This window comes from Canis lupus, chromosome 28 (genome assembly GCF_048164855.1).
Source record: "Canis lupus baileyi chromosome 28, mCanLup2.hap1, whole genome shotgun sequence".
Taxonomy (NCBI): Eukaryota; Metazoa; Chordata; class Mammalia; order Carnivora; family Canidae; genus Canis; species Canis lupus.
In genome coordinates this window covers 13,034,089-13,051,111 of record NC_132865.1, presented here as the reverse complement: position 1 = coordinate 13,051,111, position 17,023 = coordinate 13,034,089, and the positions used below count along the sequence as shown (strand labels likewise).

Here is a 17,023-nt window from a genome sequence, read left to right as displayed (position 1 = left end):
ATTATATCTCAAAATATATGTCCATCATATCTAAAAAAAAAAAAAGAGGTGGCATCTCTTTTAGATAAAGAAGGAAAAGAGAAGTGAAAAAGTATGGATCCTGCAGAAATGAAAGAAACAAGACCGGCCAACCCTCGCCACCCCCCCAATTAAATAGATTATCATGGAAGACACTACACAAAAGGGCAGAACTGACAGCATAAGGAGCTCTGAAACCAGGAACCCTGATCACACAATGAATAGAAATAGAAAAAAGGAGACCACATCCATACAAAACTACTGTAATACATCAGACAATTGCTAATGAAAGTGTTTGCTATTTTTGCCTGATAAAGTCTCCCACAAAAAGTCAACAATGAAGCTGTAAAAAACTGAAAATCAATCCAATCTGGATTAAATATCCTCAAATATTTGTAAATATGGGGGCGGAGGAGGGAGTTAAATGAAAAATACAAAAACTACTGCAGAAATTGGGAGGCAGGGTTGGAGGAAGAAACAAAAAAGGGAGTTAACTCAGAAAAGAAGGTGCAGGAGAGGAGAGGACAAGATTCTATCAGGAATGAAAACTCAATCACAAGGTACCTCAAGAATAACAGATGCCAATAAAAATATAATCAAGGGCAATGAGGAAAAGCAAGACAGGAAAGTAAAAAGGACCAGAGAGAAAATGGCTGAAAAGAAGACACAAAGGTAGCTGAACATTCCTAAGAGTGTCCTGAAGAAAATGAAAACTGAACAGAAAATGAAAACAAAAATAGTATTTAGAACTAGAACTCAAAAAAAAAATAATGTTCCGGAATGAAAAAAAGACCTGAGTATACATATTAAAGGAGAAAACTGACAGAATGAGCAATTCCAAGATATATCCCTTGTAAAACTATTAGCTGTGAAAAATTAAAAGAAAAAAAATTCTCAGTCTCCAAGTAAAACATGAATTTAAAAGCCAAAAACATTGGAATGGCATCAGATTTCTCAAAAGCAACATACTTTGAGAAGTTCATACTTTGGAATGTGCTAGAACTCATGGAATCCCAAGCACATGTGCTCTCAAGGAATTATAGAGGATGAGTTTTATATAAAAGTGACTCATAAAACCTTATAAAATGCTTCCTGTTCTTCCTTGAAGTCAAGCAAAAAAACTAAGACCAAAGGGTAGATTTGAGACTAAACAAAACAATCATATATTAATAAATGAATAGCCCTGTTTTATTAAAAGAATAAGTATTTAAGTCATTTGCATTTTTTTAAAAGATTTTATTTATTTATTCATGAGAGACACACAGAAAGAGGCAGAGGGAGAAGCAGGCTCCATGCAGGGAGCCCAATGTGGGACTAGATCCCGGGTCTCCAGGATCAGGCCCTGGGCTGAAGGTGGCGCTAAACCGCTGAGCCACCAGGATTGCCCTTCATTTGCATTCTTAAGCAGAACTCCACTCCATACTGTAATCAAGACATACACTTTAAAAAGTTATTCAAAAAGGCTAAAAGTAAGAGTGAACCAAGATTTACTAGGCAAATAGCAATAATAAGGAGGTAGAGTTTGCAATTTTGTTTTTTTTGTTTTTTTTTTTTTTATTTATGATAGTCACAGAGAGAGAGAGAGAAAGAGAGGCAGAGACATAGGCAGAGGGAGAAGCAGGCTCCATGCACCAGGAGCCTGATGTGGGATTCGATCCCGGGTCTCCAGGATCGCGCCCTGGGTCAAAGGCAGGCGCCAAACCGCTGCGCCACCCAGGGATCCCAGAGTTTGCAATTTTGATGTCAAAATAGACTTTCAGTCTAAAAGCATGAAACAAGACAAAGTATACTATATAAAGTTAAAATTATACAAGGCATAAAAGTTGTATATAGGCATCACATAATGCAGCTTCCATCTTATATAAGATAAAAGCTCTAAAAGTTGCAAGGAGAAATAAAGAGAAACATACCAATTATAGGAGAATTTAACAAATCACTCAGTATCAGGCAGATGAAGTAGACAAAAAAACATAAGGTCAATCTTTAGGTTATATATCAAACATTGTACCCTTATAATGGAGAATATATTTTTTCAGTGCATACAGAACTGTCCCCAAAATTTAATCATATACTAGGCACAAATATTAGTAGGCTCTATGGCAGATTCATTATGATGTAATAAAACTACTTAAATTAAAAATGAAATTTAAAAAAAAATTTCTTTGTAGAAATTTAAGAACTCTTAGTTGAAATGGAAAGTATACATTACAGATTTTGTGAAAAATAATTATAATGAAAATCCTACATATTAGAGCCTATGAGGTACATTTAAAACAGTGGTAAGATAAAAGTTCATAGCCTAAATACTTATAGTAATAAAAAAATAGAATAAAAATAAATTCAAGGCAGAGAGAAGAAAAACTGTAAATCAGATTAATTAATTACAATCTTGGTTCTTTGGAGAAAAAAAGACAAACCACTAAAACTTTAATCAAGATTTACAAAAAGAAGAAAGTAAAAATATAGAAAATAAGAAGTGACAAGGGGAAACTGATACAGAGAAACCAGAAATAAATTAAGAGCCTACTTATATTTTTCAATGCAAATAATTTGAAAACTGAAAGGAGGTGGCTAATCCCTTAGGCTGTGGAAATATTCCAGATTAAAAATGACTAAAAGAGACATGATAAATACATGTAATGTTTGACCTTTGACCTTAGGCTGATTCTTGCAATGGAGAAGAAAATGCTACAGAGGACATTGTTAGGTCAACTGTCAAAATTAAATGTGGATGGTAGATTAGATAAATAGTGAATTTATGAAGTCAACAATTTACTGTGGTCATGGAAGAAAATATCCCTAATTTCAGGAAATAATTTAGGAGTGAAGAGCCATAAAATAAGTAATTCACGCTAAAATAGTTAAGGGTAAAAAATGGTGTTATATGTGCATGCACATGCACACAGAGGGAATGATCAAATGACAAAGCAAAGGGATAAAATGTTAACAGGTGAATCTGGGTAAAGGGTATACTTTTTTTTCCCCTATTTCAGTAAATTTTGTTAAGTTTGAAATCATTCTCAAAAAGCCTTTTGGAATTACAAAATTAGAATTATGGTACTGATCCCAAGCTATTAATTAAAAATTTCATTTCTAAAGGAAAATTCATTCTTGAAAATTTTAAATTTTCTGGAGCTTCAAGAAAGAAATGAAAAAAACTTACCCATGAATAGGAATGCACAAAAGCTTTTCCAGATTAGAAAGAACAATTCTTACAGTCTCTGGTGCTCTGGAAGAGCCAAACTCTGTCACCAAAAGTGATTTGGTAATATCTAAAAGAGAATGTTATATATAATCACTAGAGTTTAATAATAAGAATTCTGATTTTAAAAATATGATGCCTATAATTCAGAATAAAGTAAGATTTTTTTCCCTCATCCTGAATGGTATCAAATTTCTTTCTAAGCCTTAAAGTATTAAAATTCTGATAAATTTATTAACCTCAAGTGACTGGTTTTATAATCATCAAAGAGTCTGCTTTTTAGATCATCCTCTGAAATTGTAGAATATAACCAATTTGCTTGCATGCATGACCCCTTTAGTGAGAAACAAGCAAGTATTATATAAACATTTAAAAAGTAGGATTTAGAAATAATTTATACATTTGACATAAAACAAAAATTAAAATTAAAGTGGTGGCTGGCCTCCATTTACTAACTTAACAGATTACCCCATGCTTTCCATTCTGTCTTTGAAACAACTAAAAAAAAAAAAAACCATGACTGGGGCTCACGCCACACTCAATACTCTCCATTAACAGGCTTCCTGGTGTACCCTCCACTTCATCTCCTCCCACCAGGGTACGCTTAGCAGCTTGCTCCGAACATATTTACATCTGCTATTTCTCTAATCATTACATCATCTAATTAAAAACTATAAGAAGCCAAAAAAATTGTAAAAAAGGGAAAGGTTTGGTTTCTACAAAAGCTACTACAGTAGTTCGATTATAAGATGCACGTTTTTTCACATGTTAACATCTTCAAAGTTTAGGATGCAGCTTCCAATCTTTGGGGTCTTAGAGTTCAATAAAAAAGAAAATGAACTAAAAATTTGCTCTCCTATAAAGTGTTTGAGGAGAAAAAATATAAAGGTGTAGAATTATGAATGTAGACTGATTTGCAAGTATTTAAGTTCTTGCTGCACTGAAAAGAATCTGAAAGTACAAACTGCGAAAAATGTTGGACATGGTTTATGGAAAGAAGGTGCCTTGAAACTTCGGTGAGCTGTCACAAAGACAAAACGCAATCATCAAGGTCATTAAAATGTATATACATCATTTTTAATGATTCTCAACATTAACAGACTCCCCCACCCCTCCCAATTTGTGGTCTAACAAGTGGTTCTAGCAGCATCAGATCAGAGGAATTTTGACAAAGAATTTAAGATGTAGCATCTGAAACAATAACCATGAACACCATGGGAGCGGGAAACCATTCTTATTCATCTTTCTATCCCGAGCACTTAGCAAGCCACCAGTCTGAAGTGGTGTTTGCTGGAGTATACCTGCTTTCCTGTCCTCACTACCACATACAAAACTGTGGTGGAAATAAAGAAAAATAAAGGGAAAATACACATAATTTGTGAATCTGTTAACAACTGGGATAAGTCCATCAATTAAGTAAAACAAACAAACAAACAAAAAAAACAGTAAAATACATGTTTATAATATCAACCACATCAAAAATTAGAAGATAAACCTACCTTCTTGTTGTGAAACCTGCAGTTTTTGGCCGTTACAAAAGGCTCCTTTTCCTTTCCTGCCAGTATACATCTTATCCTCAAGGCAACTGTATACAATTCCAAATTCCATCTGCAGAAGGAAAGATGATTCCTTTACCAAACCGGAGTATGTTTTATCATTAAATCAACGTTTTTAAGGCAGTAACAAAAAACCTGGTATACGGAAAATGTTTTCAAATGACTACTATGGGATACTTAAAAAATGCTAGTTTCCAGCTTAAACAGAGAAAGATTGTTACTGGAATCCTGGACTCTTGTCCCATCCATTTCTCAACTTAGGAGCACCCACTTTGGTCTCTAACCTTCCTGCCTCAGATAGACAAATATTTCCTATTTTCTAAGGTGAATACTTCCTTCTGTATTGTGATTACTACCCTCTCAGGCTTCTCTGAAAATCTCCAATCAGCTGATAATCTTCTCTCAGATTTCCATTCTGGTACGTTCACACCAAATTTCTACTGCCCTTACAAAATTTCCAAGATGTTATCTTCTTTTCCCTTCACTGCCAAAGGGTACTCTGTACTTTGCCTCTCCTATTCTCCTCTTACAGTTTGGCTTCTGCCCTGATCACACACACTTCTGAAACTTCCTTGAAAGAGAATACCCATGAACTCCTCCCAAATGCCCACTCGGAAAATTGGAAATTGCTGACCATCATCAACTCTTCTTCATTACTTAATCCAGCACCCCCATGTTTCTGGCAGTACCCTTAGTCCTACACCTCACTAATCTATCTTCGTGTCACTTTTCTTTTTTAAGGGCCTCGTTCTCTGTCCAATCCTTAAATGTTGCGTAGGTCAGGATTCGTTCACTCTTTCACTCTTTTCATTTCCATCTTGGAGGTCTATATTCTTATAGGGTTTGGTCTTTGCAGTCCATACATTCAACTACCACCTTTAACTGTGGTCTATACCACCTATAACCCCCTTATCACATGGAAAAACCTATGCTTCCGCTAGCCTTCCAGGAACCTCAACCAAAGAGGTCAAAAATAATTTACCACCTCATCATACCTCATTCCTTCCCCATGTGTCTGTCTTCTTCAAATTTTATCTTGAAAGCACTTCTTGATTTTGGCATTTCCTTGGCCACCCTCACTGCCCCGTCTTAGTTGAGAATCACCTGCCATGCCCCTCTGGTAGGACTCTACAATGCTAGAATTATCTGTCACTCTGTTCTTGAAAAACTGCTACAGATTTTCTACTACCTAAAAACAAAATATAAATATGCTGGCAGAGACAGGCCACAGTGCCTCACAATAAAACCACAACTATTTCACTTCATCAATTCTGCTCCTGCCACTTTCAGGGTTTCGATCACAATGAACATCTCGCTCCCCACAAACATCATGCTCTACTCCAAGTTGTTCTTTCTCATTAAAATGCTTTCCTCCTTTTCTTCTTTACCTGGAAAACTCCTACGTTTCTAAAACCCAACTCACATAATCAAATTCTAAGACCACTTCTGTTATGAAGATTTCCCCAAACCACTTTTGGCAGAATTGGATACATCTTCATGTTCTCATGGCATTTTTTTCATAGTTCCACTACATATTTATCTGTTCGCACACCTAACTTTTGCATGAGCTGTGAGTTAGTTCAGTGGCAGGGACAGCACATTGCCCAGGGCTAATTTTATGCTAAAGGTTCCTTTAGCTTCTTTCAGATGTTCTTACTAATTAACACACCCCGTGCCTAAGATGTGTTTTTATTTTCACAGATTTAAGTCTCTTGAATTCAGGTATGTAAGATGTTAGCAAACATCATTCATCGTTTGATCAAATAGCCAAACAGCAAGGAAATGCAATAGCTACAGATTGTATTCTGCTGGGTTTTAGATATAGCAAGCTTTTGGGTTCCCGAACATACTCGCCATTTCCCAACCATGCTCTGGCCCCTACCACTTTCTGGTCTTTCTAAGTCTCCTTTCACTGACACCTACTAAGTCATTACCCGCTCAAATCCTACCTTTCCATTAAGCATTATAGATCACCCATCAACTCCTATTACATCTGACTCTATCACATACATAATGGTGATTAAATACGGAGTTGCATTTCAGTTACTTGCATGTATTTTTCCTTTTAATTCTTGCTTCTCATAAAACATTGAATTTTCTTTACTGGAAAAGGTATCATGCCAATTTTAATAGTTCTGCAGCTTACTTTGAAATAATGCGGCTATATAAATTGAATATAGAGACAAATCTAAATTTATTACAGACACACATTTACTCTTTCTCAGAAAATGAGAGCAAGGCATTTTACCATAAATTTAAACAGCATACCTTTTTATTTACCGTAAAGCCAATGGAAACAGCTACAAAAGGAAATCTTAAAAAAAAAAAAAAAAAACCACACAAATTTACCAAGATAAAAAAATTATTTTCAATAAACACATTTTTTCATAATGTAAATGACTATATAATTTTTTCATATAAATAGTCTCACCCCTCCTCTCCCCGAACAGAGTGTATAGTATGCAGCCCTTTGTGTAAATAATGGGAAATATAGGGAGAAGTAGTGGATACACATACATACATACAGGATGTTTCTACAGGCATGAAACATCTCTGAAAGAATTCACAAGAAACTGATAACAGTAGCCACCTTCAGACTGGTCCTGGGTAACTGGGGTCAGAAGTCGGAAGGACACTTTGCACTGCGTGGCATTTTATATCTTTGGAAAGTTGAATGCCATGAATATATTAATTTATTTTTACTTTTTGAAAATCTATTTTACAAAGTCAAAAAAATTATAATTGTTCATGGTTAAAAAGAAAAGTTTCTTTTCTTGGGTCATTTCTCCCAGAGTCAGGACCTATAAACATAAGTATTAAATTATACAGAACAAATTGTTACTTGCCCTTCATACCAAACTTTCATATCTGAAAAGTACTGTTAGCTACACCTATTGCTATGGCTGTGTGACAGTTTGAACACATAGGTTATAATTTCTGACTCAAGAGTTAAAAATGAAGAAAATATGACAAAACGTGTCAACTACTGAAAATAAAAAATTTAAGAAATACTTAATAGAGTTTTAACCAAAATGGGATCATAGTATACACTCTGTATTAGAATCTTCTCTATAATATACCATGAGCATCCTTCTACATTAACTCTCCATCATAGATTCTAGATCTTGGTTTTACAGACTTTAACAATTCTGTTTTAGTAAAGATAAGTACAGCTACATGGCAACTTCAAATATAACATTTATGTGTAATCCTCCTGAATTAGGCTATCCAGGCTTTCTTTTAGTGCTAATATACTGAGTTACAAACTTACTTTGTGTCAGGCGCTATGCTAAGTTCTCATATAAAAGTACTACTTACTGTATCCCAAGAACAAACATTTCTATGAGGCAGGTACTACTAAGGTGCCCATTTTACACATTGAACAACAACAACTGGGGCTTAGGAAGATTAAATAACTTGCCCAACGTCACAAAGCCTATACAAGCATTTGGACTCAAGCTCAAGTCTGTTGATCCTAAAACCCATGCTCTTTTTAATAGTTTTCTCTCTTGGACTGAACCCCCTAGATAGACAACATTCTTTATGACCCCCCCAAAATTGACTCCATTAGTTCCTTAATCTCAAAGCAGCACTGTTGCTTGCTTACATTTTTATATGGCTCTACCAGTGAGAAAAAGAATAGTAAACACCTCAAACCCACGTTCATCATCTCTTCCATATTTGATGAAAATTCTGCATAAATACATTTTGCTCTACAAATGATACAATTCTCTAAAGTGTCTATCTAGGTCCATTCAGTTTGTATATAAACAGCAATTATAATATTAACATTTTAAAAACCTACCTATGTACAAAATTAGTTGTTCCATCAATAGGGTCAATGATCCATGTAGGGCTGTCAGTTAAGATGCTTTTCTCCCCAGCTGCCACAGATTCTTCACCAATGAAGCTAAAAGCAAGAATGACAAATTCCAAATCTTCATACTGCTTTCAACAGTGTTCAAACCTTAACATTTCCTTAGATTCAGTCTACAATATAATACATAAATCCATACACTTTTCTATTGTTGTTCCTTCTTTCAGACTGATAAAGTGAGAAAACTATTTCCCTCAGAGCCAAGTCACGTGAAAAATTCAAAATTCTCAAATATAATAAAGGCGCACACTTGTGTACACACACATTTGTTGCAGATAAGAAAAAAAAAAGAACTGATTAAGGAAATGTGATTTTAAAAAGAAATCCAAATTCCCTCATGTTCTTCTCTTTAAGAGGTAGAACCTAACACCCCTTGCTTTAAGTGTGAATTTGAACTGAGTGACTCTCTTCTAACCAGTAGAACAAAGCAGAAGTTACAATATGCAACTGAAGACTCATTCACAAAAAATGGTATTGTGGTTTCCATCTTATCTCCTCTTTCTCCCTCCATCCTTTTCCCTCTCTTGCCCCAGGGGAAGCCAGCCACCCTGTTAAGAGCTGCTCTAAGGGGCAGCCCCGGCGGTTTAGTGCTGCCTTGGGCCCAGGGCGTAATCCTGGAGACCCAGGACTGAGTCCCACATTGGGCTCCCTGCATGGAGCCTGCTTCTCCCTCTGCCTGTGTCTCTGCCTCTCTCTGTGTGTGTCTCTCATGAGTAAATAAATGAAATCTTTAAAAAAAAAAAAAAAAAAAAGAGCTGCTCTAAGGAGAGACCCACAAGGCAAGGCAATGAGGGAAGCTGTTAGCCAAAAACCCATGAGAACTGAGGTCACCAACAATCACGTAAGTGAACTGTCAGGCCTAGTTGAGCCTACCACAGCCTTGACCAACAGTTTGACTATAACTTTGAGATCCTGACCACAACCAGACAGCCAAGCCACTCCTATATTCCTGACCCTAGAAAACTCTAATAAATGTTTGTTGTATAGAGCTGCAAAGTTTTTAGGATAATTAGCTATGCAGCAATAGACAATACAGAGAACATTAAATAAATCAATGAAAAAGCAAAATACCCACCAAAATTACTGCATCTAAAACATGCTATGCAATAAATCTCAGGTGAATTTTGCAAATGGTGCCTGGTTTCTACTTTCTTTATTCATTATTTTATTTCCTTTATTTAATACAGAACTCTCCTAATCATTATGATTTTCTTTCATCCTTTTTTCACTTAGCTGTAAACCTTTTTACTAGGAGGAACTATTTTTAGCCACAGCTTTAAAAATTTTTTCTTCTCAACAGCTAAAATATCAGGAAGAGTTAATGGCATGACCAAGAAATAGAGAATGAGGGGTGCCTGGCTCAGTCAGTTAAGCATCCGACTCTTGATTTCAGCTCAGGTCATGATCTCAGGGTCGTGAGGTTCCCTGCTCAGCAGTGTCTGCTTCAGATTCTCTCTCTCCCTCTCCTTTTGCCCTCCCACCCCCCACAGCTCACTCTCCTTAAAATAAATAAATCTTAAAAAAAAAAAAAGCAGAAAATGACAACTTTAAAATGATGACAATGTTTCTGCCATATGTCTCTGTGTAAGAGAGCCCTGATTTTAGTATTTTCTCTCAAACTCATTAAAGTTACTACCACTCCACCACAAAAAAAAATTTTGCAATATAGAGAATACAATTTCTAAATCATGCCTATGGCAGACATTTGTCATATTAGCTTCCCAGCATCCAAACACTCCTCTTACTATCAAGAAATCCAAATACCTTGTTTGCTCCTTCCTGGCAGGTTGAGCTTGGGCAAACAACCTGAGTTCAGCAAGACACTCCTGCTCAGGATTTATAATCTTGAAATAATGAGGTAAAGGTATCTAAAGCCAACAGTTACGAGGCTACTGGTGGCATCTGAGTGACTCTCTTCTAACCAGTAGAACAAAGCAGAAGTTACAATATGCAACTGAAGACTCATTCACAAAAAATGGTATTAAATGGCACCTACAGCTCTGACTTCCATCCTGATTGCTGCCTAAGCCCTGCTCTTAGGGCCAACACTCTCCAAATAAATTCCTTCTCAGCTCTAATTAACTAAAGTCAATTTCTGTGTCTAGAATCAAAATCTGTCTAGTACATTGGCTCCAACCTAAGTTTCAATTACCATGTGAAACTAAAATAAAAGATACCTGTGAGATGGATACTTTTCCTTTATGGAAGAGAGAAGCATTTTTTCAATTTTTTGGTCAGTAGCAGTTACCAAATCAGCTGGAGAACTTTTAATCATAACATTCATTTCATTTTTTATAGCTTCACGAACTACCTAAAAAGATTTTTTGATAAGCAAACAGAAAAGTTTGATCATTTTAAAATCAAACTAAAAGATGAAACAGAAATGGTTTAAAACATTCAGTCTGCTTGAAACGATGTTCTTAAAAATGTTTTACCCCAACGTAAATAAACTTTTAGTGGTTATGACCTTCTAGGTACAAAATCATACAATCTTACATCCTATTTTAAATCCACAATTATCATCATAAAAAGTTTAACAATATAATATCAGTATCGACTCCATTTAAAATGTTTAGTAAATGGAAAATAAAAGATTAAAATACATGTTTTATTTAATAGGACAATCACACTGTCCACATCCATCATATTATGGCTGATAAGATTTCAGTTCATACCTCTCCAGCTTGTCTTGCCAGGGTTACTGCATAATCCATGCATTCCTGCCAAGGATCAGCCATCTTCTAAACAGATTTAACATGTCAGAACAAAACAGTTAAAAATCTCTAAGTCTTAATTATAGAATAGTTCACAAAAATATCTCAATTAGCAACATACTTTCATTCAGGAAATGAATCACACGTGTACAAAATCACAAATGTAATAATTGCCCTCTTGCTGATGTTAGAATTCAAAGGTTTTTAAGATTCACTGATAGGGGAGAATATTTCTTAGTGGACCTAAGACACTTCTAGTGTATAAACATTTACATTACAAAAAAAACAACATAACAACACTCTATAAAGTGTTTCCCAACACTTTAGAACAGAGGATTAATTAACACTGGGAATGGAGAAATTAAAGCAGCTCTGAAAGGAAGGCACAGAAGAAGATACATACTCAATTCTGATACTAAAGTACTCTGATCTTTCTATTGCAACATGTGAAGAAAATTCCAGGACTACAAAAATAAATTTATTTCCCAGAAGAAACCAACATATTTTCATCTTCTAACCTGTCCAGCTTTCCACTGACTTCTGAAGAGAATACCAAAATAACTCACCATTGGCTTGACCACATTCTAAACTCAGTACCTAGGACACTGAAGTTTTTCAAGCTGTCAGACTCAGAAAAATGTGCTGTCATTTATAAAGCAATCCAAATTTGTCATCTTTATAATGGAGAATAACTGACACACAGTTTCACCTTAAAGACTACTCAAAATCCCCTACGGTGGTGCTCATGGTGTAGGAAAGAGGAGCAGAAAGGAGGGGAGGGCAAAGAACAGATATAGTGAGCTGTTTCTGCTCGTAGTTGCTCTTTTCCCCTGATATTAGATTTTTTTTAATGTAAAAGGGAAGCCACTTACTGAGTTACAGAAGTCACGGCTTAGTGTCTCAGGAATCGGCTTAGTGTCTCAGGAATCGTTTCCAAACTCTCTTTTTTCCATTCTTACTCCCATTCCTTTTCCAGGCTTAACAGAACCAAATTAACAGAACAATGCATCTGTTTTCTTGTCAGAAACTCTGCTCAAGCCACTCATATCTCTGCCTTCTAACAGCAGGGATAAAACTCCTACCAATTCTTCAATGACCATTTCAAAAGCTACCCTTTCTTCTAGGGATTCTCCAACCAAAATTCATTATTTGTTTAATCATTTGATAGCTATTTGCTGAATACCTACGACATGCTGCACTACATCATAGTGAGGAAAAGAGGCCCAGTTCACTTACTTGCTAGTGGGGAGTCAGATAATAATAATAAATTTTAAAAAGTCAGGCCACATGCAAAACCACAAATGTAATAAAGGCAAAGTAGAAGTACAATGAGAAGCAGGTAATCAAAGAGCTTTAACCTGGCTTTAGGTATCTGATAAGGTTGCCCTGACAACGTGATTAAACCAAGATAAGGACAAGTGAATAAGCATTAACTAACTCAATTACAGGACGCAAGCCAAGAGTAACTAAAAGGCCTAGGTGTGACAGCTCAGAGATCAAGGGAAGGAGGAGGGGGATGAGACTGGAGATAGTAGGGATCAGGCCAGGCAGGACCTTGGAGGTAAGATTTTGATTTGAGAGCCATGAAGAAACATTTCACCATGGCTATTGAAGAGAATGGATTGGGGCGGGGAGGGAAAAGTGGAGAGTGGGTGCTGGGTAGACTGGAGATTTAGATTTAGGATGCAGCAGTCCAGGGAAGACCTGAAGGTTGGCTTAAATCTGGAAGAGTGGAGGAAGAGGTGTATAAAGAGAAGTTGAGAGGACAGAGAAATATTTGCTTTGGGAGGTAAAGTTGGGGACATTTAACAATAATTTGGATATGGGGTATGAAGGAGAGGAAGAAGACTTCAATGATGCCCAGATTTCCCACTTTCAGCAACTGCATGGATTACAGTCACGTCCACTGAAACAGGGAGTAACAGAAGAGAGTGGGTTTGGAGCTTTGGGTCAAAAGTTTAAAATAGGAGAGGATGAGAAGCGTTTCTGAAACCAAAAAGGGATGTCAATTAGGCACCCGGACTATAGGTCCCCCGCTCACGGAAAAGAGAGGACCCGCAAATACCGCTAAGTCACGTGAGCAGGCAACGCCGGAGCCTGAGCCCGAACGACACCCCTAGGGAAGGACCTCCAGAGGGAGGCTCGGAGGACACCAGGAAACTCCGTGCATCACACTCGGGGGACGTGCCGCAGTCACAACCACTCGCGGCTGCCGCTTCCGGGCGCCTTCACTTTCCCGAAGGCGACGCCTGAGGCATCCCCGACCCCCGCCCCCACCCGGCGAGGCCGCGGCGGCTCGAGGGGAGCGGCTCACGCGGGACCCGGGACCACCGCCACCCCGGCAGCGAGCCAGCCGTGCCAGCGCTCCCGGTGCTTCCTCGGAGTCAGTACAACGAGAAAATTCGCGGTGAGCTGCCCCAACGGTTGCGGGAGGAGGCGCGAGCAGACCCCGCTGGACGGGGTGGGAGGACGGGCGGGGGCGGCCCTGTCCCCGGGGGCCCCCAGCGGCGGGGTCTGAGGAGAACCTGCGCGGATAAAGGGGCCCCGGCTGCGGCCTCCGTCCTCGGGCGCCCCCGCCCCCCGCCCCGGCCTAGACCGTGGACCCGCACGGACGCGGGACTTACCTCGACTGGAGGTCAGGCTCGGGCGGCCGGCGGCGGGATCCGCAGCGGGGCTCTTCCTGAAGGAGCGACGGGCCCCCGGCAGGAAGTCCCGCCCGCGGCCCCGCCCCGTGGGCGTGGCCTCCCCGGCCGGCGGCCGAGACCCGGTCAGGCTGCTCCCCGCCCCGCCCGCGGGCCTGCCCCGGCGGCTTTGGACGAGTGGCCTCTTTATTTTGGGTTCTAACGTCCGTTCTGCAGCCTCCGCCTTCTTCAGAAATTCAGAAACACTTGAGAAATTTGTTTGGAGTCTTCACTGTCTTAAAATAATCCTGGCAACTGCATAGCGACTGGTGTTGCTCTGTAATCAGATTTTCCAGGCATCTGCAGGAAGTGTCACCCGAGTCCTCTTCAAGCCTCCTTTAAATGAACGTGGTCCCACATGGCAAAGTTGTTATAGATAAAACCAGTGTAAGCCATGTGAAGTCAGAAGATCAAATCTTATTCCTTATTCAAATTAAAATCACTTCACACTTCCTACCTCAAATAAGCAGGAAGTCCAGTCTTTTTTTCTAGGGGTCTCAGCTGCGACCTCACGGTTGTTCTCAAGTAACTAAGTATTTTCAGTCCAAAGAGATTCCAAATGCCTGAAAGTGCACCGGATCGCTGTCGTGGGCGCCGGTTCGGTTTTGGCGCAGTGGCACACTGGTCCCACCCAATCCAAAAGATTTTATTCGGTGCCGTGAGTTCGGATGGCCGAAGAGATCTCAGCTCTCAGCTCCCGTGCACTGCCCTAGGTGCCCAGAGGGACAATTCTTAAAGCTACAGTCATACCTACAGCCATTGTTCCCAGTCCCAAAGATCATCCGTTGTTCCAAGGCCTTGGGGGTTGGGGGTCAGGTTCCAGGCCGAATACCTTGCCAGGGCAAAATCTGCTTCCTGATGGGACATCCCGGTCACCATTCCAGACTTCCCTAAAGGCAAGTTTCCTCTTCTGAATCTTTGAGATATCCTCTCCTACAGGCTGACTTCCATCCATGACAGGTTCTAATTATGCTAAACTTCAAAAGAGAAAACAGGTGAGATCCAATGCCCTTGACACTTTAGCGGACACCTGACTCTACAAAAAAGGTGGCTTTGGGGAAGATGGTCCTTTATCAAGCCACAGAGTGTAAGGTCATCTAACAACAGAAGCAATAAGTGCCCAATTGTCCTGTATTTGAATAGAGGGACCACCTTGTTAATTCCTTTCCTAGCAATCTTGGGTATCTTGTTAACTCTTCTGGAGTCTCCAGAGCTGATTTCTTTTAAAGGGCAACTCCTGTCGCTGGGGGGCTGGGAGGTGGGGAGATCAGATTCCACATACCATTCCACATACCAAGACTTTATTAGTTAATTACTTAGTGGGCTTTGATCTTAAAATGATAAAAATTTACACAAAGTGCAGGTCCTCAGGGATGGAGTCTCTAAGATACCTAACGAAATTTCATGTTTTGACATAACACAGGTTAGAATTGTAGATAGAACTTTTATTCTTGGAACAATATACCTCAATCACCTCCTAAGGGTCGGAAAAACATTAAAAAATGTCTTACCCCTCTACCTCTGGATCTTTTGTCTAACCAATCCTGGCTATATAAAATGATTGGTGTGAACTCAAGTAATCAGACAACATGCTTTATACCTCTCATTCTTTAACAAAAAACAGACACTTCATCCCCATCCAAATTAGAAAATTTTACCATGTAAAATCTTTCTTGATATATCTATCAAGAGAAATAAAATATATTTCTACTCCTGTCATGCATTTAGCTGCTCTTAAGGTTACAGATCATTCAAATATTTATTGAGAATGGGAAGCCCGGGTAGCTCAGCGGTTTAGCGCTGCCTTCGGCCCAGGGCGTGATCCTGGAGACCAGGGATCAAGTCCCCACATTGGGCTCCCTGCATGGAGGCTGCTTCTCCCTCTGCCTGTGTCTCTGCCTCTGTGTCTCTCATGAATAAATAAAAATTTTAAAAAATAAAATCATTTTAAAAAATGTATAGAATAATAGAATTTATTATGTGTTAAGCATTGCTCTGAGAACCTTACTAATTTAACCTTCACAACAATATCATCATACTTTCATTATCACCACTTTCTATATGAATTTGGGCCCAGGGAGAGTAAGTAACCTGACCAATGTCACCCAACTGGTGACAGAGCTAGAAATGCAGACCCAGGCATTGTCTGGTTCTAGAGTATATGATCTTGACCTCTCATTAAGCAGAGTTAATTAGCAATAAGTCTATTCAAGGCATTGAGGTAAACACTGTAAGAAATTCAAAGAATAGTATTTGGTCCCTCTCAAAAAGCTCTTATTTTTGTTGTCTTTACTAGAAAAAGCAGCAGCTGCATGTGGTTATTCCCCATCAACCTGAATCTTTTTCATTTTATCCTGTAACTCTCCTTATGGTGCTAGGTCCTAGAGTTTTATGCCAGAACCAGAGACTTAAGGCATCGAGCAAGATCTTAAACCTCAGTTGATTATCTTTATTTTACAGATTTGAAGATGAAATGCAGAGAAATCTTATTTGAGATCACAAGGTTAATGACAAAATGTAACTAGAAATGCAATGTCTCCCAATCAATAAAGTATGTTCATGAAAATATATGTATGTTAAATTTTTATAAGCTTAACTAAAAACTCCTAAGTGGAGATTTCTGTTTAAGGGAATCAGTAAAACATCCTGAGTGGGCAATTATTATTTTATAAAGTGAATAATAACCATCTACCAGCATGCCAAACCAGGTCTTTTATAAATCTTGATATTCACATACTGGGTTTGATGAAGTTTAAAAAAAAAAAAAAAGAACTTAGGTTGTCATTTTAGTTGGCAAAATAAACAAAAATTCTCTAATACTATGGGTAAGATCGTGATTATCACTAATAGGAAAATGTTTGAAGTTTTAGGCTCCATATAGAATTATCAGATTCATACTCCAAACCAGTCAACATTTCAGGGTCAAAAGTTTAACCTATGATAAACCAGCAGCAGCTATCACTGGGCACGTACTA

General features: G+C 38.4%; 1 protein-coding gene and 1 long non-coding RNA gene across 8 annotated transcripts in view; one reads left to right on the top strand and one right to left on the bottom strand.

The window, feature by feature from the left end:
- Positions 1-15,020, bottom strand: part of IMPA1 (inositol monophosphatase 1) — a 28,115-nt gene extending 13,095 nt beyond the window's left edge. The window contains exons 1-8 of one of the 7 annotated variants that reach the window (XM_072804100.1): positions 13,992-14,139; positions 12,240-12,344; positions 11,329-11,394; positions 10,831-10,964; positions 8,582-8,686; positions 7,045-7,090; positions 4,720-4,828; positions 3,182-3,290 (exon numbers count right to left, since the gene is read on the bottom strand). In XM_072804100.1, coding sequence (XP_072660201.1) covers positions 3,182-3,290; positions 4,720-4,828; positions 7,045-7,090; positions 8,582-8,686; positions 10,831-10,964; positions 11,329-11,391 — 566 coding nt within the window. In that variant the 5' untranslated portion in view covers positions 11,392-11,394; positions 12,240-12,344; positions 13,992-14,139. Of the gene's footprint in view, positions 1-3,181; positions 3,291-4,719; positions 4,829-7,044; positions 7,091-8,581; positions 8,687-10,830; positions 10,965-11,328; positions 11,395-12,239; positions 12,345-13,432; positions 13,599-13,991 lie in introns of those variants that run through there. The other 6 variants (XM_072804104.1, XM_072804101.1, XM_072804099.1 and 3 more) reach the window with 6 other exon arrangements.
- Positions 12,904-16,820, top strand: LOC140620197 (uncharacterized). The gene is made up of 2 exons (XR_012019959.1): positions 12,904-13,774; positions 14,226-16,820. It is a non-coding gene; the product is annotated as an uncharacterized lncRNA (long non-coding RNA).
- Positions 16,821-17,023: the final 203 nt, after the last annotated feature.